This window comes from Populus nigra, chromosome 3 (assembly GCF_951802175.1).
Source record: "Populus nigra chromosome 3, ddPopNigr1.1, whole genome shotgun sequence".
Lineage (NCBI taxonomy): Eukaryota > Viridiplantae > Streptophyta > Magnoliopsida > Malpighiales > Salicaceae > Populus > Populus nigra.
Window position 1 is genome coordinate 21,957,123 of NC_084854.1, and position 26,103 is coordinate 21,983,225.

At 38.2% G+C, this 26,103-nt stretch overlaps 2 protein-coding genes and 1 pseudogene across 4 annotated transcripts; 2 read left to right on the plus strand and 1 right to left on the minus strand.

The window, feature by feature from the left end:
- Window positions 1–997: 997 nt before the first annotated feature.
- Window positions 998–3,487, minus strand: LOC133688650 (equilibrative nucleotide transporter 8-like). The gene is made up of 2 exons (XM_062108216.1): window positions 2,606–3,487; window positions 998–1,917 (listed from the first exon to the last, which is right to left on the minus strand). The coding sequence occupies exons 1-2, from the start codon at window positions 3,123–3,125 to the stop codon at window positions 1,223–1,225; spliced, it is 1,215 nt and encodes a 404-aa protein (XP_061964200.1). The 5' UTR covers window positions 3,126–3,487; the 3' UTR covers window positions 998–1,222.
- Window positions 3,488–6,995: 3,508 nt separating this feature from the next.
- On the plus strand, window positions 6,996–10,087 carry LOC133689002 (uncharacterized). Of its 3 annotated transcripts, XR_009841241.1 has the most exons (5): window positions 7,000–7,230; window positions 7,901–8,067; window positions 8,201–8,411; window positions 9,091–9,409; window positions 9,495–10,087. XR_009841241.1 is itself a non-coding variant. In XM_062108696.1 (4 exons), exons 2-4 carry the CDS (start codon window positions 8,006–8,008, stop codon window positions 9,151–9,153), a joined length of 336 nt encoding a protein of 111 aa, XP_061964680.1. In that variant the 5' UTR covers window positions 7,003–7,230; window positions 7,901–8,005; the 3' UTR covers window positions 9,154–10,087. The 3 variants fall into 3 exon arrangements, 1 of the variants encoding a protein (XP_061964680.1); XR_009841242.1 differs by having other exon boundaries at window positions 6,996–7,230; window positions 8,181–8,411; window positions 9,091–10,087; XM_062108696.1 differs by having other exon boundaries at window positions 7,003–7,230; window positions 9,091–10,087.
- A 9-nt stretch (window positions 10,088–10,096) lies between these two features.
- Window positions 10,097–11,725, plus strand: LOC133689455 (uncharacterized; annotated as a pseudogene).
- Window positions 11,726–26,103: the final 14,378 nt, after the last annotated feature.

The window sequence follows — 26,103 nt, forward strand, 5'->3', positions numbered from 1 at the left end:
TTGGGTTGGACATGGTTTAATGCATTTAGCTTTGGACTAGATCTGATCTGGCCGGAACAGTGGATACTATAGCTTCCTTGGTTTCTTTAAGTGCACAATAACATCTAAAAAAAAATTATAATTGCGATTAAATTTTATAAATGTTACATCATCAAGCGATCTCCTTCTAATTTTTAGAATAAAATATAATTAAAAATAAAAATAAAAATAATTTTTTTAACCAAGTCAGATCCAATTCAATATATTTAATTTTGAACTAGATTCAATCTGACCGAATAGTGGAGAATATCTCTATTGTTTATGTGAACAGTGAAGACACTCTTCGCTGCATGGAATTCATTACATGGAACATTGATACGAGGATATAAATTGTGTGATTTGTTTTAAAAGTTGTCGCAATTTAAAATTTATTTTTAATTAAAAAATAAAATAAAAATTAAAAAATGATTGTACCGTAATATTAATATTAAATAGGGTCTAATGTGGCCTGACAACATGTGAATTGTCAGGACTTGCCATCACAGGCATCACAGGATGTTTTGGGGTTGTGAATTGTCAGGACTTGCCATCACAGGCATCACAGGATGTTTTGGGGTTGTGAATTGTCAGGACTTGCCATCACAGGATGTTTTGGGGTTCTGTGACGACGACGGCGAAGCTACGCTTGCGATTCAAGCTAAGCTCTGTTAGACCGAGTTGTTGTGATTATTCTTGGTTCCTGCCAACTCCTCCCTGATTGTTTTTGCATCTAGCTACTTCCAGTCGGCACAAAATCTTGTGCCGATTGGCTGATTGACAAGCCGTCTTCGAACATTATAGCTTCGTTTTCTGAAAAATTCACAAACAGCTACTGGGGGGGTTCTGAGTCACATGTTTAGAGATATTAGCGAGATTCCTTTTGCTTTAGTATCTTTCAGTGTATGTTTTGAGGCCATCTGGCCCCTGTTACATCAGCCTTTTGAGTGTGAATGGGAATATTGGTAAGACAGACCTGTGCTTTATGAAGGGTAAAGAAGAGTAATCTAATTTTAATCTTCTTCAGTACAGAAAGGACAAGGATACTTTCACACACAACACGAAATCAGCTGATAGCTCTAAGTTCATACCATGTAATAGGAATTGCCATTAATGATTCCTAATGCTAAGCTCTATGAGCCATAGTTCTTGAATTTTACTAGCGAACCTAATCTGCTTCCAACTAGCCCTGACAGTCCAAAAAGACTCAAATGACCCAAAACCAGCCAATAATCGATCCACCAACTAGCCCTATTCCTAGGAACACAACCATTAAAATTGCAGATAACTCTGATTCTGAAACTGATACTGACTTGGGGGTAAGGATCATGAGAACGCTTGTCAGGTAGCCATTAGTCACTCCGAGCATGAAAGTCAGAGCTGCCACTGTTACTTCAGTTTTCAGCCACCTGGGTCCATTGAGGCAAGCTGCAAAGAGTGGATAGAAAACAAGCCTGAGAATGCAAACCCATGTTGCCTTCTTGATGCTCTTTAGAACATATATTGCAGTTAAGGATTTCCCTGTGAAGTCTGCAACATTGTATATTGTTATCAGCAAAACTGGATACCAATCTTTTAGTATCTTGGATGTGAGATCTTCTGCTATGAAACCAGGAAATATGGAAAGAGTCACGATATAAATCATGAGAATTCCAAAAGCTGGCCATCGGATTTTTCTTGCTACAGCCCAAAATTCTGGCTTTGGACACAATGAATCATCTGGAGTAAGTTTGTAATATTGTTCCATAACTGGTAGTTTGTATAACAAGTTGCAAGAGAGAGTGCAGCACAGCAGAATGATGGCACTAACTATAAAGTAGAAGTGGGCACTCGTTTGGAGACCTTGAGGATTCTGGGGGAGTGATGCCTTTGTTATAATCCTCAAGATGGAAATGAGAACACCTGTTACAAGGAATTGATGTTGTCAGAGGATCCGAGTGTGATTCTTTGAGTTGTCTAAACAAATATTGCTTGACCAGAGAAGCTTTGCTTTTCACCCACCTACTTCTAACAGGCAAAATAAAGTTCAAGCAAGACAACTAACATGAATGTTCCATCTTCTCCTAAAACAATCTGCCAAAAAGTAGGCAATTTGAAACCAACTTCAGGGAGGAAGTGGCAATTCAATGAGGCTCTAATACTCTGCAATATCAAAACTCTTGAAATTCAGAAATCACTTGATGCTCCACTTGGCATGAAACTGTTCATGTCTTTCCAGAAGTTATGTTGTGCCAAATAAGTCCTCGTTGGCAATGATTGGAAAAATAAAAGCGTGCTATTGCTGGAAATGGCTGCTTATTCTAATTAATATAAGGAAAATAGTGAAGGTTTGTGCCTTGATATAACTTCTAGGAAGTGCATCCATAACTTTTGGCCCTAAAAAGAAGGGGAAAAAAAATAGTCCCCTTAGGATGCTATTTATCTTCCTCAAACTCTCTCCAACAGTAGAAATTTTTAATGAACGAATAGGTAGGTTGGTTCTAATTCATACTTTGGAAAGAGAGAATACTCTTCATCATATTTAGAACTTAATTGTTGAATCATGGAAGAAATGAGAAGGGAAGTTAGAAGCTGCAGTATTATGTAATACCTGAAGAGGCAGTTCCTGCAAAAACAGCCTGCATGTACTGTTTCGGAAGCTTTCCAGCTGCTCCTATCAAACTTCCTCCTATCAAGCCATCAGCTACACCACAAACCACAACTGATGCAACCGTCACACCATAGGCTCCACTTGAACTCCCTTTTGGCCCACTGCTGCTCCAAGACCAGTCGATTACAGGAACCACCATTAGAGAGAGTATAAACATGCAAAATCCCATGTTCATTCTCAATCTGTAACTTAACTGCTTGCTCCAACCACCCCAGCTCATGACTATTACTAGAACTAGCACCGAAGAGCTCATGTAAGCTACAGAAAAGACCTTCTCAATGTGCTTGGTTGGATAGAGATAGCCAAAGTAATCAATAGCTGTGATGAAAGCATTCCATGGAAGCAAATTACCAGCACCAAGCAAAAAATGGATTATATAAGCAATCTTGAAGGTGTCTCTTGGTTCAGGATGATCCGCAGATCCTTTCTCACCTTCCATTTTTTGCATTCTTGCAGTCATCTAATTACTAATAGTCTCGGTTGGAACTTAAGGTTAATATAGGCGGAAACCAAATGTAGCGAATTTGTGATATGTGATGTTGATTAGAAAGGCATAAACAAGCTGAGCTGATACAACAAACTCTGCCTACACACTTAGAAAATGCTACCAACTACTAAATTTAACTTCCTGCATAAGCCAGTAGGCCTAGTTGACAGCTCTAAATGTTTCCCCCCCCAGATTTGATTGATGGACTGCTTATGGAATCAATGGGGCTAAGAATTATGCAGTGTGGGGACATAAACGGATGGGTGGTGTTAGAAGTACCTTTAAGTGCACTACCAGCACATGGTGTAGGCTTGCTGGGAATGTGTGATATAGCCAGAATCTAACAAGAAATGTTAGCTGGTTACTTGCCAATAATCTATAACCATTGAGTTCTAGCAACTGCTGGGTCCATTTGAAGTCAGATCACAAGTCTTTTCCAGAGTTTCAACATCTTCCTTCAGATGTTTTCACAAGTTGCGGGACAATCATTTGTTAATTAGAGGGGAGAATCCAATATCAACTCATTTGCTAATTTGATGTTAAGGAATTTAATCTGAAGTTAACACTCGTAGAAAGTCTTTAACAATGCAAGATTTGATTGTTCTTCGATTAGTATCTCTAAAGGGCTTTCACTAGCTAGCGCCAAACTGGTCCTATCAGAGGTGTGGTGCCCTGAAGTGAAAGGTAACTCCTTTCGGTGTGAATTTGGTCCTCTATTGATTAGAGCATGCGGAACTTGATTCTGTCCTCATATGTTAAGAGATGTTCAGTACTGTAGATATTGATCACCTCCTCCCCTCTTTGACTTCTGTCGATGCTTGTATTATTATCTGCAATTATTTATTCCTTCCTTAGCTCTCTTCTCTTTGTTCTGTTACTTTATGTTGACAGGTGGATGGATTATCAGCAGCCCACCATCGTGCTTGTGAAAATTTAAAACAAAAAAATATTATTGATAATTTGATAGATTATACTTCATTTATATAGAGTTTATATAATCAAACAAGCAAGAAATTTTAATATAATAAATTATACAAAGCACTTATTAAATTATTGAAATAATTCTATGATTGTATTAAGTTGTTTAATTCTTTGATTTCTTTTTTTATTAATTATTAGAAAACAATCAATAATATTTATCTTATTTATTTCCTATATAAACACACCTCCCCAAACCCATCATAATTTTAATCTCTATAAGTTTGATATATATATCAACACCATTCTATTGTTATTATAAACCTTTGATCACCGTCAATAAATAACTTTGATTGGTTAATAAATGAATTTTACGTTAAATTTATTACATGCTTGCAATCTTTAAAACATTATGAGTAAACAATTATGTGTTGTGAATCAAACTCAAAGTCAAACTTCAATGATTTGCTACTTTAAGTAATGCTTTGAATAAGAAAGAAATATCATGAAAAGCATAATGATAGTTTTTCATAATAATATTATTTTAAATAATAGAGGTTTAAAGGATAATAATTGATAAATCATGAGTTGATGTATCATTCAAAGAAATATATGAAGATTATGTTATGATGAATTATTGACTTGAATAATGTGAATGTTTTTTTGCCTCTTCAAAATTTATTTTCAATCTCAATGATGGAGACAAAAAAGGAAGAATAGTAATGGCTATGGCATTAAAAGAAACTAAAAGAACTGCTAGTGAGTGTTATTGTTGCGCGATTATTGTTTATTCTCTCACATATTAATATAGATTAGAGTAATGAATTTTTTTTTAAAAAAAAATTTATGTAGTTCTTGAACTTTTATCTTGCACAATTGAGCTTAAATTTGCACTCAATTGAATATTTTTTTTGAGGTAATATTGAATTGAAAAATAAAGAACTGAAGTGAAAAAAATAAATAAAATAGATGATAGTTTTAAAATTTATTTGAAAAGCTCATGTTAGTCCTCTATCTTTTTTATTTATTAGGTGGGTGACTAGTTCTTTTAATTTTAGATAATTCAATTTAAATACCAAACTTCATTTTCCTCAATTTTTAGTTTTTTTTTATGAGTAGAGAAAAGAGGGTTCACTAGATTCCAGTGCAAAGAGAAAAATATCATTACGATAATTTTAACCAGAAAAACAATTAATTTTTGTGCTAAATAATTTCATATGAGAGATGAGTTCAAATTAAAGGTTTTTTTTTTATCTTGAAAGTGTTTAAAAAATATATCTGAACTAGGGAAAAATTTTTATTTGAAATTGATTTTGAGTTTTGAGACTATTTTTAATGTTTTTAGAGGTTATAAATTATTTAGCAAGATTTTTGAGATTTTTTTTAACTGTTTTGAGATGAAGATAGATTTTTTTAAAAAAAATATATAAAAACTTTATTTTTCCGGACATTACACTGACTAAAATTTGAAAAGTTTCAGTCAACGCGTCATCTATTTTATAAAATAAACATGTTGTCTATCTCATTAACCGAAGAGAAAAATAAAAAGTTGTATTTATCAGCCTAGCCTTGTAGGCCGTGCACCGGTGTTATTTCGTGGGCATGACGCTTGGCCATGTTTAAAAATTGTCTGCGGTAATCGAAGAGAAGCATGTTATAGCAGAATTTTTAGAATATAAAGAATAAAAATTATGATGGCACCAATTATTTAGCTATACTCCATGATAGTTATTGACTTGACCTCCCTTGATGGACATGTGACCCTAAGCATCCAAGAATCAAGATGGTGATCATAATGTTTCCCATATTCAAAATTAAAATTAAAATTAAAATTAAAATTAAAAGGGCTTTTTATCTAACCACAGGCGGGAAAGTTGATATATATATATATATATATATATATATATATATATATATATATATATATAGATGACAAAGACTAGCAACCTTCTTTAGTTTATCTATCGCTTTCTGTATATTAATAAAGACAAGGAGAAATACAAAAAAAGGGACTTGTAAAAGTGAAGCAATTTTCTTTAAAATGGGACCTCTATCGGACATTTTGTTGGGTGGGGGTTCTTTGTGGGATTTCTGTGATTTGCTTCTTATTTTCTTGTAGCATAAAATTACCAAATAGATGGCATGGATCGACTTCAAATATATATAGTGTGTGTGTGGGTGTTTGTCATCGTCATGCATGACTAACTTCTAGCAGTATATCCAATTAAACTTGATTACAAGTCGCCAAGTTAAGTGAACTTGTTTTTTTTGCTATTTTTGTTTTATAAGAGTTCGAAAGAGTTTAGCCCATGCGAGAAGCAAATAGCTGTTCATATCCTTTCCATCCTTAATTTCATGCTTTGAATCTCAAATCTCCTAATGAAATCCCAGATGTTTTAGGTTTTGTTTTGAAATTGTAATAGTGGTTATGGTTTAAAGTGTTTTTTTGTTTAGAAATACATTAAAATAATATTTTTTATTTTCAACAAAATATTTTTAAAATCAACAAATTAAAATAATGAAAATATATATAAAATTTATTTTTAAGTAAAATAAATTTAAAAATTAAAGAAGGTAGTTTAAATCTTATTATCAAACGGACTCTAGCCCATTTAGATTATGTTTGGGGCTTGCTATTAGAATCATAGCCCAACTCATGACCAACATAGTCAATTCCTCCCTCACAAGCTCCTGTCAACTTACTCCTCGCACAAACCATCTTTTACTTCTACTATTCAAAGCACATAAAAGCAACAAGAAAAACCCATAAAAACCCCTATTATTATACTCCAATAATGACTCTTTGTTCTTCAATGACCTCTCGTTAACATAAATCAAAGACACCTAATCTCAGACAATGCTCATAATTCATGAAGAGGGACATTTGAAACTTACAACACTTAATTGAAACATATGTAATAATTGGAGGATGCTCAAAAAAGGCATAAAAACAAAACACAGCAAGAAACAAAGCGTGGCCTTCCTTTCTTGTCAGTGAAACACACACACCGAAGAGTAAGACCAGACTCTCTCTGTACTTGAGTCAATTTCTACTTCCACTACTACCAGCCCACACAGAAAGAGAGGAACGAAACCAAATGGAAACCACAAACGACGTCGTCGGAGCCGAAACCGATGCTGGACGATCGAGGAGCTGGAGGTAAAGCAAAGTTAATATTCATGAGCAAAAAGTTCAAACTCTTAATCAAAATAGTTGAATTAAGGAATGTTGGGCTCTAAATTAAGTGTGCTGTTTGACTTGTTCCAAGCTCAGTCTAGTTGTTCGATATATTTGAAAAACATGCTTGCTTTAACTTCCTTTTGCTGGAATCATTACGTTTCGTTCTAATTAGCTTGTAAGTTCTTAAGTGCTTTTGAATTTCTCTAGATGCAGAAAGACATGTGATGTTCTTGATGCAATTCACTCGCATGTTGAGTTTGTAAACAGCAAACCTCATTTCCAGTTTTTTCTCCCCTTCATGTCATGCTTTCTCTCATGCTACTATTTTTCAGTTTCGTTTGTGTTTTGGAGAGTCAGGTATTCTTGTAACAGCTTATCAGGGATAGCAATATATGTTTGCTATTTTGTTCTTTCGCTCCTTTTAAACTGGGATTGATTCGGATTTTAGAATATGAAGTTCAAGTGTTTATTCTCCATTTGTGATGTATTTTTGTAAGCATTTACGGGGAGAATATTATGATTGAATAGTGATGTATTCATGGACTGGTTGTACAACAGTGTAGTGTAACATAAGCTTTTGTTTGGGTTCTATAGCTTGTGGCTTTTCTTTGAATAATATAGACTCGCCGTTGGGAATTATTTCTTGCAGCATGTGGCATCCAGATCAACTGAGGCAGCTGGTACTAGCAGAGTAGCAGAAGTATCCAAGAGTGGATCTGCCTTTGAGGGCCATGAACAACATCGAAAAGTGGACATGTCTGATCATAATGGGCTTTCTGAAATCGAACAGCTAGTGAAGGACAGAAAATTTTCTAGGTAATGGTCATTTTGTGATCAAACATGGACTTTCTGGAACACTTTTGCTCCACCAACGCTAATGAACTGACATGTACCCTGGTTGTGATAATCTAAATATGAAAATTTCCAAGTTTTCTCTATCATTATGCAGGGATGAAATTAATCATTTGATGGAGATACTTCATTCAAGGGTTGTTGATTTTCCAAATGTTGAGCAAGAAAAGGAACACTTAAGCGTGATTGCTAGAGATGTTGGAAGGCCCGCTACTGCCATTGAATATTCAAGAAAGTCAACTGAAGAAAAGCATGAAAATTTGAAAACCGCTATTTGGGGAAAATCGATCCCTCTTGTCAAGTCAACTGTGAGTAGAACAAATCTCCACAACCAACTTGCATTTTCAATGCAGCTTGATTTTATAAATTGCATACTATGTATATTAGCTGTGCAAGGCACATGCTTCACTCAATTCATATACTTTTTCATGCATATCAATCACTGAATTTTCATATATCAGGTAGGATACGTGCAAAAGATCATTCTTGAGATAGCGTATACATTACTTGGTTGCCTTTAGAACTTAGTCTTAATAAACATCTGCATGCACGCACACACACACTAATATAATCTATCTTTCCAGCATCCTGTTCGAATTAAGCCTTAAAGTAAATAACTTGACCAAACTCTGACTTTAGAAATTGTTATTGCACCTGCTTATGGGTGGGGGATAGGACATCAGTCCTTGACACTATTTTTGACAGCGGCATGGCTGTCCACTCACATCCTCCAAGGAAGAAGTTTCATTTTTCTTTCATTGGACCAATTGGAAAGGTTTGTGAGGAAATCGCGAAAAAAAGAAAGCCAAGAATCTAAGTTCTATTCACATATACATACATACATAAATTTATGCACTTCTATATTTTCTTTTTCTTTCATATTGCTAAAATGGTTTACTTTTGTACATGCACAAGTGAAGTGCACAAAATTGGATGCGTATTGTGTTTTCATTTTCTTATATGTATGATTCTGGTATTTGTTTGTAGTCTCACAGCTGCCAGATGATGTTGGAGCCTCACCAATTGATATTGCAAGGGCTTATATGGTAAACCGAATATCAGAAGTAGGCTTTGGCTCTAAGAGTTTAAATACAAAAGATGAAGGGGCATTAATTCATGACAATCTGACTGCATTAAAGCCATTTTCGCCATCTCCTTCACCCAAGCCATCCACATGCTGGCCAAGTTGCCACGATACAGTATCAGCGTGGGTTTATGACTCCACAAAGTTAAAGAGAGATCTGGGCCTCGCGTTTTCCCCAGAACTCCTTATTCTAGAACTAGTTATTCAAAGTCTAAGTCCCAGGTATGTGGAGCAAAGTTTTCTTATGCCAATGGTGTTTTTTTTGGACATGTTTAATCACATGTAAATGACTGCTACACATCATCAGTTGCTTCATTTACAAGGTGATAATGATAGGCATGTGAACATGACATCATCTCCCTTTCAGCAGTCTCAAACTCCCGTTATGGACAGGTAATTTTCCATATTCGTAGTCATCATCATGTATTTCTGTCTTGTGGATGTGATTTATTTCAACAGGATGCCATCATGTTAATCTGTTATCTTGGACAAGAAAAAATAAAATTTATGGACAGGTAAATTTTCCACGTGCAGGTTTGTGTATTTGTGTAGAAACACTCTGTGATTTGTTTCAATTGGATGTCATCATGTTCGTTTGTTTTCTTGGACAAGAAAAAATAATTTTTTTGGCATATTGGTAACTTGCAAGGAGGCGGGGGAATATGTTTTTAAGCTAAAAAAAATAATGCACTTAACAATTTTGTTTTGCCCTGGTTGAGACTTGACACTCCAGTGGAATTTTAGATGCATTGGCTGCATGAAAATGAACTAATATCTGGGCCTAAGGTGAATTTTTTTTCCCTGTCATAGAAATTTTCTTTGAGTGACTCTGTGTTGCTGCTGTCCTTGTAAAGCTAGCATCTTTATCAATAAACTTTCTGGTATTGTTCTCAACTTCAATCTTTGAGCATGCAGGTGAATTCAAGGGGCAAAACAGTGTATGATGGACATGGATCTGTTGGACCCATTCAAAGGACTAGGATACAGCGTAAATTTGTTGCAGAATCTCCTTCTAGAGGATCTGCTAATTATCATTCAACTTTAGACAGTCCTCAGGTGGAAAACTTGAAAGCTTTTGAAGTATTATTTTCTGGTGAAAAGAAGAATATTGAAACAGGAGGAACAAGTGACCCTTCATAATTTCTGTTAGCAGACAGTAAACCACAAAGCTCTGAAGTCGGTGTTCCAACTGTTCCTCCATATTCCAGGCAGGTAGCGCAGAAAATTTTAGAAAATCTGCCAACTCCAAAAGAGAAATCTGCCGAGTTTAGGTTAGCCACCTCCTGGAAAAAACTGCACTTTAACAAGAATAATAGCTTGGTCAATTTGGGAGGCCTTGACTCTTCAGGTAAATCAGATCTAGCTGACAAAACGAATTCAGTTCGGGGGACTGTAGATAGAGGGAATGTTCTCTTTAACTTCGCTCCTCGAGGAGCTTCTATTCAAGCTGATGATGCTGCAAAGAGTAACAATTCAGCTTCAGACATGAAAGCTGTTCAAAGTGCTGCTGCCTAGGATGTTCCAAGCTTTCAGAACAAGCCTCCTACTCACTATTCAGGGAACAAACCAGTTTTGCCTTCTATCACCATTGACAAGCCTGATCAAAGGTGGGCGTTATCTTCCAATAAGAGTTCTGGATTTACTTTCCTCGTTTCTGCATCGCCTGGCATACTCTCTAAGCCTCCAACACCAACCATCATGCCGTCAACCTCAGCCACTGTCGAGCCACCACCAAAAGATGTATCTTCAAGTCCATGTAGTTTGGCTCTAAGAGGTCTGGTCATGCATTTGTTTTTTCTTTTCCTTCAACAAGCAACGACCTATACAAGACTGTTGTAACTCATTTTTGGATCCCCACAAAATATATATAAAATATATATATATATAGTCAAAGGAGGTTAGAAAAATAACAGGAGGCAGAAGCGCTCAGAAAATGGTCGGAAAATTGGTCAATGAGGTTAAAAATACAAAGATTGGATTTTTTTGACAGTATATTCTTGAAGAAGGAGAGCCCTGTTGGAAGAGAAAATTTAATTTGAAGAGAAAAGGCCAAAATTGGATATTTATGGACTCAATTGGATTTTATGGAAGGTTTAATTGAATTTATAGAGGTTTTGATTGCAAGGAAAATTGATTTTTAAGTCAATTTAGGCCTTAATTGGAAGAAATTTAAGTTCTGGGGCCAAAATATATGTTTTAGGAATTTATTAGGTCAAATCAGGGGCTTAATTGCATAAATATTGAAGTTTAAGGGCCAATTGGGGACTTAATTGAGAAAATCCGAAACCAGGGACCAAATTGGATGAGGGGCGTAAATGGAGGGGCTGCAATTATTCGGTTCAGGGGCCTAATTGAAGAAATTAAAAGTTTATTAATCAATTGAGGGCTCAATTGCATAAATCAGAGGCCAAGGACTAAAGTGAAAAACGCGGCCAACAAGAGGGACAGAGATCGAAATTGGCAGGGACACAATTGAAATAAACAAAAGATAATGAGGGCTGCCTTGCAAATTGACGCGTTTTGGCATTTTGCAGGACTTAAATGAAACGACGCGTTTTGCCTAAAACGACGTCGTTTCATGTAAAAAAAAAAAGAGATTGGAACGGTGTTGTTTTGAACGACATTGTTCCTCTTTCTTCCTCCCCTGGACGTGCAGCAGGGGAAGAAAGAAAAATGGTTGGGTTTTTTTTCTTCAAGTGTGCTACCTCTCTCTGGACCGCATGCCTTGCAAGAAAACCGAGAGAGCCGCTCCTCGCCAGCCACGTCCACTGGCCGACCACTCGCCGCGCGTCTACCAGAAAAATGGGGAAGCCGTACCTCTACAGCTGCACCCAAATGGCCGACCAACCACCGCAGCCCCTGCTCCCCATGTGCAACCATAAAAAGCCCCGCCCCTTGGCCCTATAAAGAGGAGAAGAACGCTTCAAAAAAAAGGAGGAGGAGGGAGGACCCGAAGAGAAAAAAAACCGAAGAGAGAAAAAAAGGAGAGAAAAACAACCGAAACAGAGGAGAGAGACACCGAAAACCTAACACTAAGAGGAAGGAAAGCTAGAAACCACGAGGGAACGTAGAAAAAGAAAGCACAGCAGCGAACCGGAGAGAACGAACCGAACTATTGGAAACAGCCGCAGCGCCGCCTGGAGCCGCCGTCCGTGAGCCACGACACCGCCACCGGCCTCCACCGCAGCACCGCCAGCGAAGCCGACAGACCAGCAAGCCACCGCCTCCCCCGCGCCAGGTAAATCTTCTCCACCCTCACTCTTGTGTATTTTTTTTCCTTCTCTGCATGCAGAACGAATAGCGTTCTGCATGCAGGGGTGGGGGGGAAATAATTCCCCCCGCCCGTTTTGGTTGCTGGGCCAGGCGGATCCTGGCCCAGACCTGCCTTCTGGGCCGGGCCTGGCCCAGAAGGGAATATTAGGTTTTTGGGCCGAGATCGGCCCAACACCTTTGGGGCTGAGTCCGGCCCAGTTGGCTGGGCAGGCCCAGCCCAGCCTAGTTTAATTTTATATTATGTATATTATTTGTTTGTTGTATTATATATATATATATATATATAATTTGTGTAAATTCTTCAAAAAAAATTATTAAAAAATATGTGATTTTTCTGTAATTTTATTACTGTATCTTGATCAATATCGGTTTGTATTTTTATACTGTAAAGATACAAATCCGGTATTAAAATATCGGTTTTCATCAAAACATCAAAGATTTTCAAAATAAAAAATGTCTTTTGCTTTCAAAATTTTTCTAAAAATATCTTTAAAAATATTGTTGATTTTTCTGCATATTTTTTATCAAAGTGGATTAATATTTGGTTGTATTTTTATACCGTAAGGATACAAACCCAATATTAAAATACCCGATTTGCGTCAAAACATCAAAAAATGTTTTGTTTTAAAATACGGCCTAGTCTCTCCAATATATATATAAATATTATAACATCATATTTTCACACAACAAAGAAAATTTCAAAAACAATATATGTATTAGCATGCGTTTTGGCTTTAATAACCAGTTTATTTAAAGCCATGAGAACTATGCCAATATTTCAAAAATTCTAAAAAAAATCTTTTTGTCTTCTTTTAGTATATGGGATTACGAATTTATACGTAAAACGTATTCCTGATATTAAATATATTTTTTACATAGACGTTAGAACGGTTAGGTTTTACCCGATAAGATAAGGACCTCCTTATTGAGGAGGACTTTTTCTTGAACCATAGACGGACCAACAACTAGGAAACACAACGAGACCTTGAATTTTATCAGACAAATAAACAATGCAGCATACCTTAGGTAGGGCGTATTTGGGGTGCTAATACCTTCCCTTTACGCAACCAGTCCCCGTACCCAATCTCTGAGACCAGTTAGGGTTCCTAGTGACCAAAATACTAGGTGGCGACTCCCATTTCATTTTCTACCAAAAAAGACAATATTTTCTAGTCTCCTCACATTTGCCGGATAGATACCATACACACCTGCCTAGATTTAAAAGTGGGAATATTCGCCGCGACGCCGCGCACCCGTGACAGAATGGCGACTCCACTGGGGACCTTGTGGACTAAGCTTTGTTTTTTTCTGATTTATTTGTGTTTTCATGTGTTTATTGTTAATTTGCCTTTCCTTTTGTTATCTGCTTATATGCTTTAAATATTTTTACACATATTGTTCATGTATTTGTATAGAACTGTCTCATGCATCTTATAGAACTGTCACATGCATCACATACTTTGATTTTGAGAAGCACACACAAGCTTTAAGTTAGGTGGGGGATTAGTGATTTGCCCTATGACTATTGGTCAGGGTTCAGATGCGTGAAACACCCGACTCATATCTGAGTGCCTGCTTGGTAATGGTGGGTATATGTACCTTAACTGTTCCTTGCAACACCCCCATACTGTCTTTACGAAGAACGTCACTGGGCAGATATGAGACCCTTTCAAGACCAGATAGAAAACCTACCCGTTCTCACCTAATAAATAGAACTTGTCCTTAGGATATCTATCTTACGTTCATCTACATCATGATTAATAATGTTAAATTCATCAATCCAGGTTTTTGAGCCGAAATCATGACTAAGTACCTATCTTTCCAAGAGTTTGGGCAAGAATCTGAGTTGACTCAAGTAGCTGAAGGAAAATGCCCAAGAATCGATGCTAGTAGGTTGCCTGACATTACCAAGATAAATCACATGGTAAATGACTTGGGGAAGTTAGTGTCCATTATGGAATATATTGATGAGACTATTTTTGAAAGGCGATATGGGAGAATTGCACAACTAATGAGGTTACCCGTACAAGCAGCAGCAATCAAAGCCCTACTGATTTTTTAGGATCCTAGCTATCGATGTTTTACCTTCGGGAATGTCGATATGACACCGACTTTGGAGGAATATGAAAGGATTTTAGATTTTCCAAACAACAGCCACAAGATCTACCTCAGGCGAAGATTTGAAGACACAGCTTCGGAGGTAGTCAGTTTATTAGGCTTGGGAAAGATCAGCCAATGTAGAGTCGCCGAGGGGGGTTTCAAATGGAAGGTCATTGAAGCCCGAATGAAGAAAAATGCTGAAGAAGGCAAGTTGGGAGACGAACGATACAGGTTGGTGGCGTTCGCCATTTTTGGACTAGTATAGTTCCCGTCCGAAATCGGAGTCATCAGTTTAGAAGCAGCAAGTGTTTTCATAGAATACGAGCGCGACCGGATCCATCCCTCGACAGCCATTTTGGGAGAAACCATGTTATCACTCAACCACTGTAGAACGCATGGAAAAGGAGCCATGAGATGTTGCATCCCTATGTTGTATTTATGGATTATCAGTCATATCGAAACACCTAGGGACATCTTTAACAACTTTTGGTGGTTTGACTTGAGACCGTTAAAGATTACCATAGATGAGACTTGGAAGAGCTGGGATGAGAAAGCATGGATAGAGAAATATGCGGCATTACCAAAGAGCAAATTTAAATGGAAAGCACCATGGATGAACAATGCCATCTGCACAATGAGCTGTGGAAGCAAGATATGGGTTCCCTTGATTGGTATAACCGGGTACATCAGTTACGCGCCCGCCCTAGTAACAAGGCAGTTGGGTGGAATGCAGTATGCACCAAGAACTCTGGGTTTAGCTGATTTTGTCGGTTTATTCAAGCACCAACCTTTCCTCGAGGAGATGGAACTTATCCGACAAGATTGGGAAAGACCCCTGATGGTAAAAAGGCAAGAAAGGAGCACATTTGAAACATCATTCAGCCAGAACTATGCAGTTTGGAGGAACGAAGAGCTTTCTGAAGTGAAGGGTTTCTCAATACCAAAACATTCAGAATCCACAATAGAGCAACAAAAAAGGAAAAGGACTGATATTGAGGAAGAGTTGAGAAAGCAGCTAGAACAATGTAGAATTGATCTCAGCAAGAGCAAAGGGCAGCAACAACTGTTAGAAAATCAATTAGAAGAAGAAAACACGATGAGGGTTAACTTCAACCAGCAGTTGGAAAAACAGGATAAGCAATTAACGTCCTTAAAGGAATGGCAGAAAAGGGCCGAGGTAGCTGAAGAAATAGCAAAAGCGGTTCAGGCTGAGTTAAGGAATCGAATAACTGAGTATGATGAGCTGTCTAACAAAAACGGGCTCATACAAAAAGAGTTGGTTAAGGTTAAGAGATCAACCAAAGGCAAGATGAGTGTCGATAAAGAGATGATGGATTCCTTGAAAAAGGGAAGGAGCCTTCTTTTAAAGAAAGTAGAAGTTGAAAAAGAGAAAAATCGGCTAGCCTATCTCGACATAGAAGAGGAAAGAAGGATCAGAGCTCAATATATGATGCAATTGGAGGAAGAGAGAAGTTCAAGAAAGGCTGCAGAGTCTGATATGAGAGATTACCAGAAGAGAGCCGAGTCTTCGAAAGGAAGGATGATGGCTTTACAATCGGAGATCGAGATACGAGAAGAAGAGTTAAAAGAGATGAGAAGCCATTACTTCGAGATGGAAGAGGAGCTCAGTAAGGCTAAGCAAGAGCGTCAAGAATGTCAAGACTACATGGACAGCTTTACAGTTCAAATTAACTTTAAAATAGCCGAGCTAGATATCGAAAAGGAAGAACTACAGAGGGTAAGGGATAAGTTGGCCCGGTCGGAGGATATGGTTCGAGTGTTGGAAAGAAGTAATGAAGCCCTAGGAGCCAGCAACGAAGTGATAATTGCAGATAACACCGTGTTCCATGATAAGATAAGGCACATAACGAAGCAGGTCGAGCAAGCAGCCCGCTATGCAGAAAGATTGCAACAACAAGCTATCCAAGTTGGAAATGATGCTTCAAAGTATCGGGAATACATGGCGGCCATCACATGTTTTATTGGGGACTTAACTAATAGGGGAAACGCCTTTTAAAGGGTAACAATGTATAACGCCCTGTTTGGTAATCATTGTATTAACGACTTCTATTTATAAGAAGGCCATGACCTATCTTTCTTTCTAATGTGTTTTGGTAAGCTACCATGATAAGAACTTGGCAAACTCTCCTTTTCAGTAATCAGGTCAACTCGGAAATCTTGCCTAAAGGATTACGAAAGTCATGAGTCGGCTCTAAAATATACATTGCATGAGCATCATATTTTCATCATGCATTTGTTTTTAATTTATCATATGCATGCCAGATCGTGAAACATAGGTCCCACATCCAAAGTCCACAACACCCGGTTTAGAGCGAGAATGGAGAACGAAGAAAGAGCTCACTTAGAGTCACATTATCAGACCGAGTTGGAGTCCGTAAAAAATAAAGTTTCTCGGCTAACCGACTTACTCGAGCAGCTTTTAAGAGCTAAGAATGGGGAGGGAACATCAGCACGACAGCCTGAAGGAGCGCCAACAGTTCACATTCCTCAAACATCTCAAAACCAGGGGGCAAACTCGGCTAATGAACAACATTTTGTGCCTATCACCCCTATCCAGCCAACTCACGCTCCAATCACTGTGGACTTAACAATGGAGGGAGTCCCAGATAATAGGTCTCCCAGTGTGATGGACCAAGACAAACTATTTGCTCTGGAAGAAAGATTAAGGGCAGTTGAGGGTAATGACTGGTTTGACCCTATGCGAGCAGCCGAAGTATGTTTGGTACCAAACATCGTGGTGCCAAAAGATTTTCGAGTACCAGAGTTCATTAAGTATACCGGTTTGGAATGCCCAAACACTCACCTTCGATCCTACTGCAACAAAATGGCGGAAGTAATCCGTGATGATAAATTGCTAATCTATTTCTTTCAAGATAGCCTAGCAGGATCCGCTTTAAGCTGGTACATGAGGTTAGACAGCATCAGGATTAAGAGCTGGAGAGACTTGGTGGAGGCTTTCCTCAAACAGTACAAGTTTAACATGGGAATCGCTCCTGATCGAACAAGTCTAATGGCAATGGAGAAAAGGAGCCAGGAGTCAGTAAGGGCTTATGCGCAAAGATGGAGGGATGAGGCAATGCATGTCCAACCCCCTTTGATAGAAACAGAGATGGTGAGCTTGTTTGCCAATACCTTCAAAGCACCTTATTATGAGCACCTAATGGGCAGCTCCTCTCAACATTTCTATGATGCGGTACGCATAGCTGAGAGGATAGAACAAGGGATTAAAGCTGGGCGAATAGCGATGCCAGTGGAAAAGAAGGGTTTTATTGGAAGAAAGAGAGAAGGCGATGTTAACAATCTGGATGGCTCACCTAGGCCAAGAGGAGTCGAATGTTTTATTGGAAGAAAGAAAGAATTCATTCGACTCCTCTTGGCCTAGGTGAGCCATCCAGATTGTTAACATCGCCTTCTCTCTTTCTTCCAATAAAACCCTTCTTTTCCACTGGCATCGCTATTCGCCCAGCTTTAATCCCTTGTTCTATCCTCTCAGCTATGCGTACCGCATCATAGAAATGTTGAGAGGAGCTGCCCATTAGGTGCTCATAATAAGGTGCTTTGAAGGTATTGGCAAACAAGCTCACCATCTCTGTTTCTATCAAAGGGGGTTGGACATGCATTGCCTCATCCCTCCATCTTTGCGCATAAGCCCTTACTGACTCCTGGCTCCTTTTCTCCATTGCCATTAGACTTGTTCGATCAGGAGCGATTCCCATGTTAAACTTGTACTGTTTGAGGAAAGCCTCCACCAAGTCTCTCCAGCTCTTGATCCTGATGCTGTCTAACCTCATGTACCAGCTTAAAGCGGATCCTGCTAGGCTATCTTGAAAGAAATAGATTAGCAATTTATCATCACGGATTACTTCCGCCATTTTGTTGCAGTAGGATCGAAGGTGAGTGTTTGGGCATTCCAAACCGGTATACTTAATGAACTCTGGTACTCGAAAATCTTTTGGCACCACGATGTTTGGTACCAAACATACTTCGGCTGCTCGCATAGGGTCAAACCAGTCATTACCCTCAACTGCCCTTAATCTTTCTTCCAGAGCAAATAGCTTGTCTTGGTCCATCACACTGGGAGACCTATTATCTGGGACTCCCTCCATTGTTAAGTCCACAGTGATTGGAGCGTGAGTTGGCTGGATAGGGGTGATAGGCACAAAATGTTGTTCATTAGCCGAGTTTGCCCCCTAGTTTTGAGATGTTTGAGGAATGTGAACTGTTGGCGCTCCTTCAGGCTGTCGTGCTGATGTTCCCTCCCCATTCTTAGCTCTTAAAAGCTGCTCGAGTAAGTCGGTTAGCCGAGAAACTTTATTTTTTACGGACTCCAACTCGGTCTGATAATGTGACTCTAAGTGAGCTCTTTCTTCGTTCTCCATTCTCGCTCTAAACCGGGTGTTGTGGACTTTGGATGTGGGACCTATGTTTCACGATCTGGCATGCATATGATAAATTAAAAACAAATGCATGATGAAAATATGATGCTCATGCAATGTATATTTTAGAGCCGACTCATGACTTTCGTAATCCTTTAGGCAAGATTTCCGAGTTGACCTGATTACTGAAAAGGAGAGTTTGCCAAGTTCTTATCATGGTAGCTTACCAAAACACATTAGAAAGAAAGATAGGTCATGGCCTTCTTATAAATAGAAGTCGTTAATACAATGATTACCAAACAGGGCGTTATACATTGTTACCCTTTAAAAGGCGTTTCCCCTATTAGTTAAGTCCCCAATAAAACATGTGATGGCCGCCATGTATTCCCGATACTTTGAAGCATCATTTCCAACTTGGATAGCTTGTTGTTGCAATCTTTCTGCATAGCGGGCTGCTTGCTCGACCTGCTTCGTTATGTGCCTTATCTTATCATGGAACACGGTGTTATCTGCAATTATCACTTCGTTGCTGGCTCCTAGGGCTTCATTACTTCTTTCCAACACTCGAACCATATCCTCCGACCGGGCCAACTTATCCCTTACCCTCTGTAGTTCTTCCTTTTCGATATCTAGCTCGGCTATTTTAAAGTTAATTTGAACTGTAAAGCTGTCCATGTAGTCTTGACATTCTTGACGCTCTTGCTTAGCCTTACTGAGCTCCTCTTCCATCTCGAAGTAATGGCTTCTCATCTCTTTTAACTCTTCTTCTCGTATCTCGATCTCCGATTGTAAAGCCATCATCCTTCCTTTCGAAGACTCGGCTCTCTTCTGGTAATCTCTCATATCAGACTCTGCAGCCTTTCTTGAACTTCTCTCTTCCTCCAATTGCATCATATATTGAGCTCTGATCCTTCTTTCCTCTTCTATGTCGAGATAGGCTAGCCGATTTTTCTCTTTTTCAACTTCTACTTTCTTTAAAAGAAGGCTCCTTCCCTTTTTCAAGGAATCCATCATCTCTTTATCGACACTCATCTTGCCTTTGGTTGATCTCTTAACCTTAACCAACTCTTTTTGTATGAGCCCGTTTTTGTTAGACAGCTCATCATACTCAGTTATTCGATTCCTTAACTCAGCCTGAACCGCTTTTGCTATTTCTTCAGCTACCTCGGCCCTTTTCTGCCATTCCTTTAAGGACGTTAATTGCTTATCCTGTTTTTCCAACTGCTGGTTGAAGTTAACCCTCATCGTGTTTTCTTCTTCTAATTGATTTTCTAACAGTTGTTGCTGCCCTTTGCTCTTGCTGAGATCAATTCTACATTGTTCTAGCTGCTTTCTCAACTCTTCCTCAATATCAGTCCTTTTCCTTTTTTGTTGCTCTATTGTGGATTCTGAATGTTTTGGTATTGAGAAACCCTTCACTTCAGAAAGCTCTTCGTTCCTCCAAACTGCATAGTTCTGGCTGAATGATGTTTCAAATGTGCTCCTTTCTTGCCTTTTTACCATCAGGGGTCTTTCCCAATCTTGTCGGATAAGTTCCATCTCCTCGAGGAAAGGTTGGTGCTTGAATAAACCGACAAAATCAGCTAAACCCAGAGTTCTTGGTGCATACTGCATTCCACCCAACTGCCTTGTTACTAGGGCGGGCGCGTAACTGATGTACCCGGTTATACCAATCAAGGGAACCCATATCTTGCTTCCACAGCTCATTGTGCAGATGGCATTGTTCATCCATGGTGCTTTCCATTTAAATTTGCTCTTTGGTAATGCCGCATATTTCTCTATCCATGCTTTCTCATCCCAGCTCTTCCAAGTCTCATCTATGGTAATCTTTAACGGTCTCAAGTCAAACCACCAAAAGTTGTTAAAGATGTCCCTAGGTGTTTCGATATGACTGATAATCCATAAATACAACATAGGGATGCAACATCTCATGGCTCCTTTTCCATGCGTTCTACAGTGGTTGAGTGATAACATGGTTTCTCCCAAAATGGCTGTCGAGGGATGGATCCGGTCGCGCTCGTATTCTATGAAAACACTTGCTGCTTCTAAACTGATGACTCCGATTTCGGACGGGAACTATACTAGTCCAAAAATGGCGAACGCCACCAACCTGTATCGTTCGTCTCCCAACTTGCCTTCTTCAGCATTTTTCTTCATTCGGGCTTCAATGACCTTCCATTTGAAACCCCCCTCGGCGACTCTACATTGGCTGATCTTTCCCAAGCCTAATAAACTGACTACCTCCGAAGCTGTGTCTTCAAATCTTCGCCTGAGGTAGATCTTGTGGCTGTTGTTTGGAAAATCTAAAATCCTTTCATATTCCTCCAAAGTCGGTGTCATATCGACATTCCCGAAGGTAAAACATCGATAGCTAGGATCCTAAAAAATCAGTAGGGCTTTGATTGCTGCTGCTTGTACGGGTAACCTCATTAGTTGTGCAATTCTCCCATATCGCCTTTCAAAAATAGTCTCATCAATATATTCCATAATGGACACTAACTTCCCCAAGTCATTTACCATGTGATTTATCTTGGTAATGTCAGGCAACCTACTAGCATCGATTCTTGGGCATTTTCCTTCAGCTACTTGAGTCAACTCAGATTCTTGCCCAAACTCTTGGAAAGATAGGTACTTAGTCATGATTTCGGCTCAAAAACCTGGATTGATGAATTTAACATTATTAATCATGATGTAGATGAACGTAAGATAGATATCCTAAGGACAAGTTCTATTTATTAGGTGAGAACGGGTAGGTTTTCTATCTGGTCTTGAAAGGGTCTCATATCTGCCCAGTGACGTTCTTCGTAAAGACAGTATGGGGGTGTTGCAAGGAACAGTTAAGGTACATATACCCACCATTACCAAGCAGGCACTCAGATATGAGTCGGGTGTTTCACGCATCTGAACCCTGACCAATAGTCATAGGGCAAATCACTAATCCCCCACCTAACTTAAAGCTTGTGTGTGCTTCTCAAAATCAAAGTATGTGATGCATGTGACAGTTCTATAAGATGCATGAGACAGTTCTATACAAATACATGAACAATATGTGTAAAAATATTTAAAGCATATAAGCAGATAACAAAAGGAAAGGCAAATTAACAATAAACACATGAAAACACAAATAAATCAGAAAAAAACAAAGCTTAGTCCACAAGGTCCCCAGTGGAGTCGCCATTCTGTCACGGGTGCGCGGCGTCGCGGCGAATATTCCCACTTTTAAATCTAGGCAGGTGTGTATGGTATCTATCCGGCAAATGTGAGGAGACTAGAAAATATTGTCTTTTTTGGTAGAAAATGAAATGGGAGTCGCCACCTAGTATTTTGGTCACTAGGAACCCTAACTGGTCTCAGAGATTGGGTACGGGGACTGGTTGCGTAAAGGGAAGGTATTAGCACCCCAAATACGCCCTACCTAAGGTATGCTGCATTGTTTATTTGTCTGATAAAATTCAAGGTCTCGTTGTGTTTCCTAGTTGTTGGTCCGTCTATGGTTCAAGAAAAAGTCCTCCTCAATAAGGAGGTCCTTATCTTATCGGGTAAAACCTAACCGTTCTAACGTCTATGTAAAAAATATATTTAATATCAGGAATACGTTTTACGTATAAATTCGTAATCCCATATACTAAAAGAAGACAAAAAGATTTTTTTTAGAATTTTTGAAATATTGGCATAGTTCTCATGGCTTTAAATAAACTGGTTATTAAAGCCAAAACGCATGCTAATACATATATTGTTTTTGAAATTTTCTTTGTTGTGTGAAAATATGATGTTATAATATTTATATATATATTGGAGAGACTAGGCCGTATTTTAAAACAAAACATTTTTTGATGTTTTGACGCAAATCGGGTATTTTAATATTGGGTTTGTATCCTTACGGTATAAAAATACAACCAAATATTAATCCACTTTGATAAAAAATATGCAGAAAAATCAACAATATTTTTAAAGATATTTTTAGAAAATTTTTGAAAGCAAAAGACATTTTTTATTTTGAAAATCTTTGATGTTTTGATGAAAACCGGGTATTTTAATACCGGATTTGTATCTTTACAGTATAAAAATACAAACCGATATTGATCAAGATACAGTAATAAAATTACAGAAAAATCACATATTTTTTAATAATTTTTTTTGAAGAATTTACACAAATTATATATATATATATATATATATATATATATATATAATACAACAAACAAATAATATACATAATATAAAATTAAACTAGGCTGGGCTGGGCTGGGCCGTCCCAGCCAACTGGGCCGGACTCAGCCCCAAAGGTGTTGGGCCGATCTCGACCCAAAATGAATTGGGCCGATTTCGGCCCAAAAACCTAATATTCCCTTCTGGGCCAGGCCCGGCCCAGAAGGCAGGTTTGGGCCAGGATCCGCCTGGCCCAGCAACCAAAACGGGCGGGGGGAATTATTGTCCCCCCACCCCTGCATGCAGAACGCTATTCGTTCTGCATGCAGAGAAGGAAAAAAAATACACAAGAGTGAGGGTGGAGAAGAGTTACCTGGCGCGGGGGAGGCGGTGGCTTGCTGGTCTGTCGGCTTCGCTGGCGGTGCTGCGGTGGAGGCCGGTGGCGGTGTCGTGGCTCACGGACGGCGGCTCCAGGCGGCGCTGCGGCTGTTTCCAATGGTTCGGTTCGTTCTCTCCGGTTCGCTGTTGTGCTTTCTTTTTCTACGTTCCCTCGTGGTTTCTAGCTTTCCTTCCTCTCAGTGTTGGGTTTTCGGTGTCTCTCTCCTCTGTTTCGGTTGTTTTTCTCTCCTTTTTTTCTCTCTTCGGTTTTTTTTCTCTTCGGGTCCTCCCTCCTCCTCCTTTTTTTTGAAGCGTTCTTCTCCTCTTTATAGGGCCAAGGGGCGGGGCTTTTTATGGTTGCACATGGGGAGCAGGGGCTGCGGCGGTTGGTCGGCCATTTGGGTGCAGCTGTAGAGGTACGGCTTCCCCGTTTTTCTGGTAGGCGCGCGGCGGGTGGTCGGCCAGTGGACGTGGCTGGCGAGGAGCGGCTCTCTCGGTTTTCTGGCAAGGCATGCGGTCCAGAGAGAGGTAGCACACTTGAAGAAAAAAACCCAACCATTTTTCTTTCTTCCCCTGCTGCACGTCCAGGGGAGGAAGAAAGAGGAACAATGTCGTTCAAAACAACACCGTTCCAATCTCTTTTTTTTTTTTTACATGAAACGGCGTCGTTTTAGGCAAAACGCGTTGTTTCATTTAAGTCCTGCAAAATGCCAAAACGCGTCAATTTGCAAGGCAGCCCTCAATTATCTTTTGTTTATTTCAATTGTGTCCCTACCAATTTCGATCTCTGTCCCTCTTGTTGGCCGCGTTTTTCACTTTAGTCCTTGGCCTCTGATTTATGCAATTGAGCCCTCAATTGATTAATAAACTTTCAATTTCTTCAATTAGGCCCCTGAACCGAATAATTGCAGCCCCTCCATTTACGCGCCTCATCCAATTTGGTCCCTGGTTTTGGATTTTCTCAATTTAGTCCCCAATTGGCCCTTAAACTTCAATATTTATGCAATTAAGCCCCTAATTTGACCTAATAAATTCCTAAAAAATATATTTTGGCCCCAGAACTTAAATTTCTTCCAATTAAGGCCTAAATTAACTTAAAAATCAATTTTTCTTGCAATCAAAACCTCTATAAATTCAATTAAACCTTCAATAAAATCCAATTGAGTCCATAAATATCCAATTTTGGCCTTTTCTCTTCAAATTAAATTTTCTCTTCCAACAGGGCTCTCCTCCTTCAAGAATATACTGTCAAAAAAATCCAATCTTTGTATTTTTAACCTCATTGACCAATTTTCCGACCATTTTCTGAGCGCTTCTGCCTCCTGTTATTTTTCTAATCTCCTTTGGCTATATATATATATATATATATATATATATATATATATATATATATATATATATATATATTTTATGGGGACCCAAAAATAGGTTACAACAAAGACAATGCATCTTCCGATCTGAAGTTCTACTTTTGATCAGAGAAGAAGACTAGGGGCGTGTTCGGGATCGTGGTGGTGGTGGTAGCGGTGATGGTTCAAAGTATTTTTCGCTTAGAAATACATTAAAATAAAATAAAAATTATTTTTTTAATTTTATTTTTAAAATCAGTACATCAAAACAATTCAAAAACATAAAAAATATATATTTTAAATCAAATAAAAAAATTTAAAATTTAAATAAATATGGTTTGCACCGTATTTTCAAACACATTCTAAATATCTTTCAGTTATATTAGCAAAGATGTCATATGCTATTAATAAAACAATGACATTTTTGGGTATTATTTCAGGAGAAATGCCATTTTGGAGGTATTCATTCTTTTTCTAAAATTTGCAAAAGTAACAGTGTTGAATTATTATGTTATCTTGAAATCTAATTTTATCTGTGACAATAAAATAGATATCAGTGAGAAAGACAACAATTTAAGTTTTGGAGGCAAGTTTTCTTTTTCTCATTCATATATTTGTTTGTGTATTTAGATAAAAATAGATCTTTTAATTAGTATTATGTATTTTAAATTGAGGGAATAAATGTATTTCTTCACCCAAAACTTGATTTTCTTGTTCATGTAATTTTTTTTAACTAATTTTTTTTAGAAAGACTTTTTAAAAAATAAAAATTTATTACAACCGAAAATGCATTTTTTAATAAGAAATTACGATATTTTCATTGAATTCCGCTCTCTAAAACAAATCTATTAAGACAAAAGATTAATTTTTTTGTGAGCAGAATATGCTTACCGAATCCTTTATTTATGTTTCAATGATTTTCTCATTTGATATCTAAACAATAAAACATAAACAAAAAAAAATTTAAGATTATTAAAATATAAAAACGAGATATAATATAAGAAAAAAAAATAAAAACGGTGTTAACATAACTTTTGGGAATGAAATAGCAAAGAAAAAAGGTTTGATATCAAAAAAATATTCATTGAATAATGTCATTCATAATAATAATAATAATAATAATAATAAAGATAAACAATGCATAACAATTTTTTTTAAAGTTGTAGCATGCATAGTTTTCATACCCCGTCTAGCGGCCGGTTCGGTCTAAGGTTCGGGTTCCGGGTTCTAACCAGGTCATCAGGTTGTCCGGATCAATTTTTTTAATTCA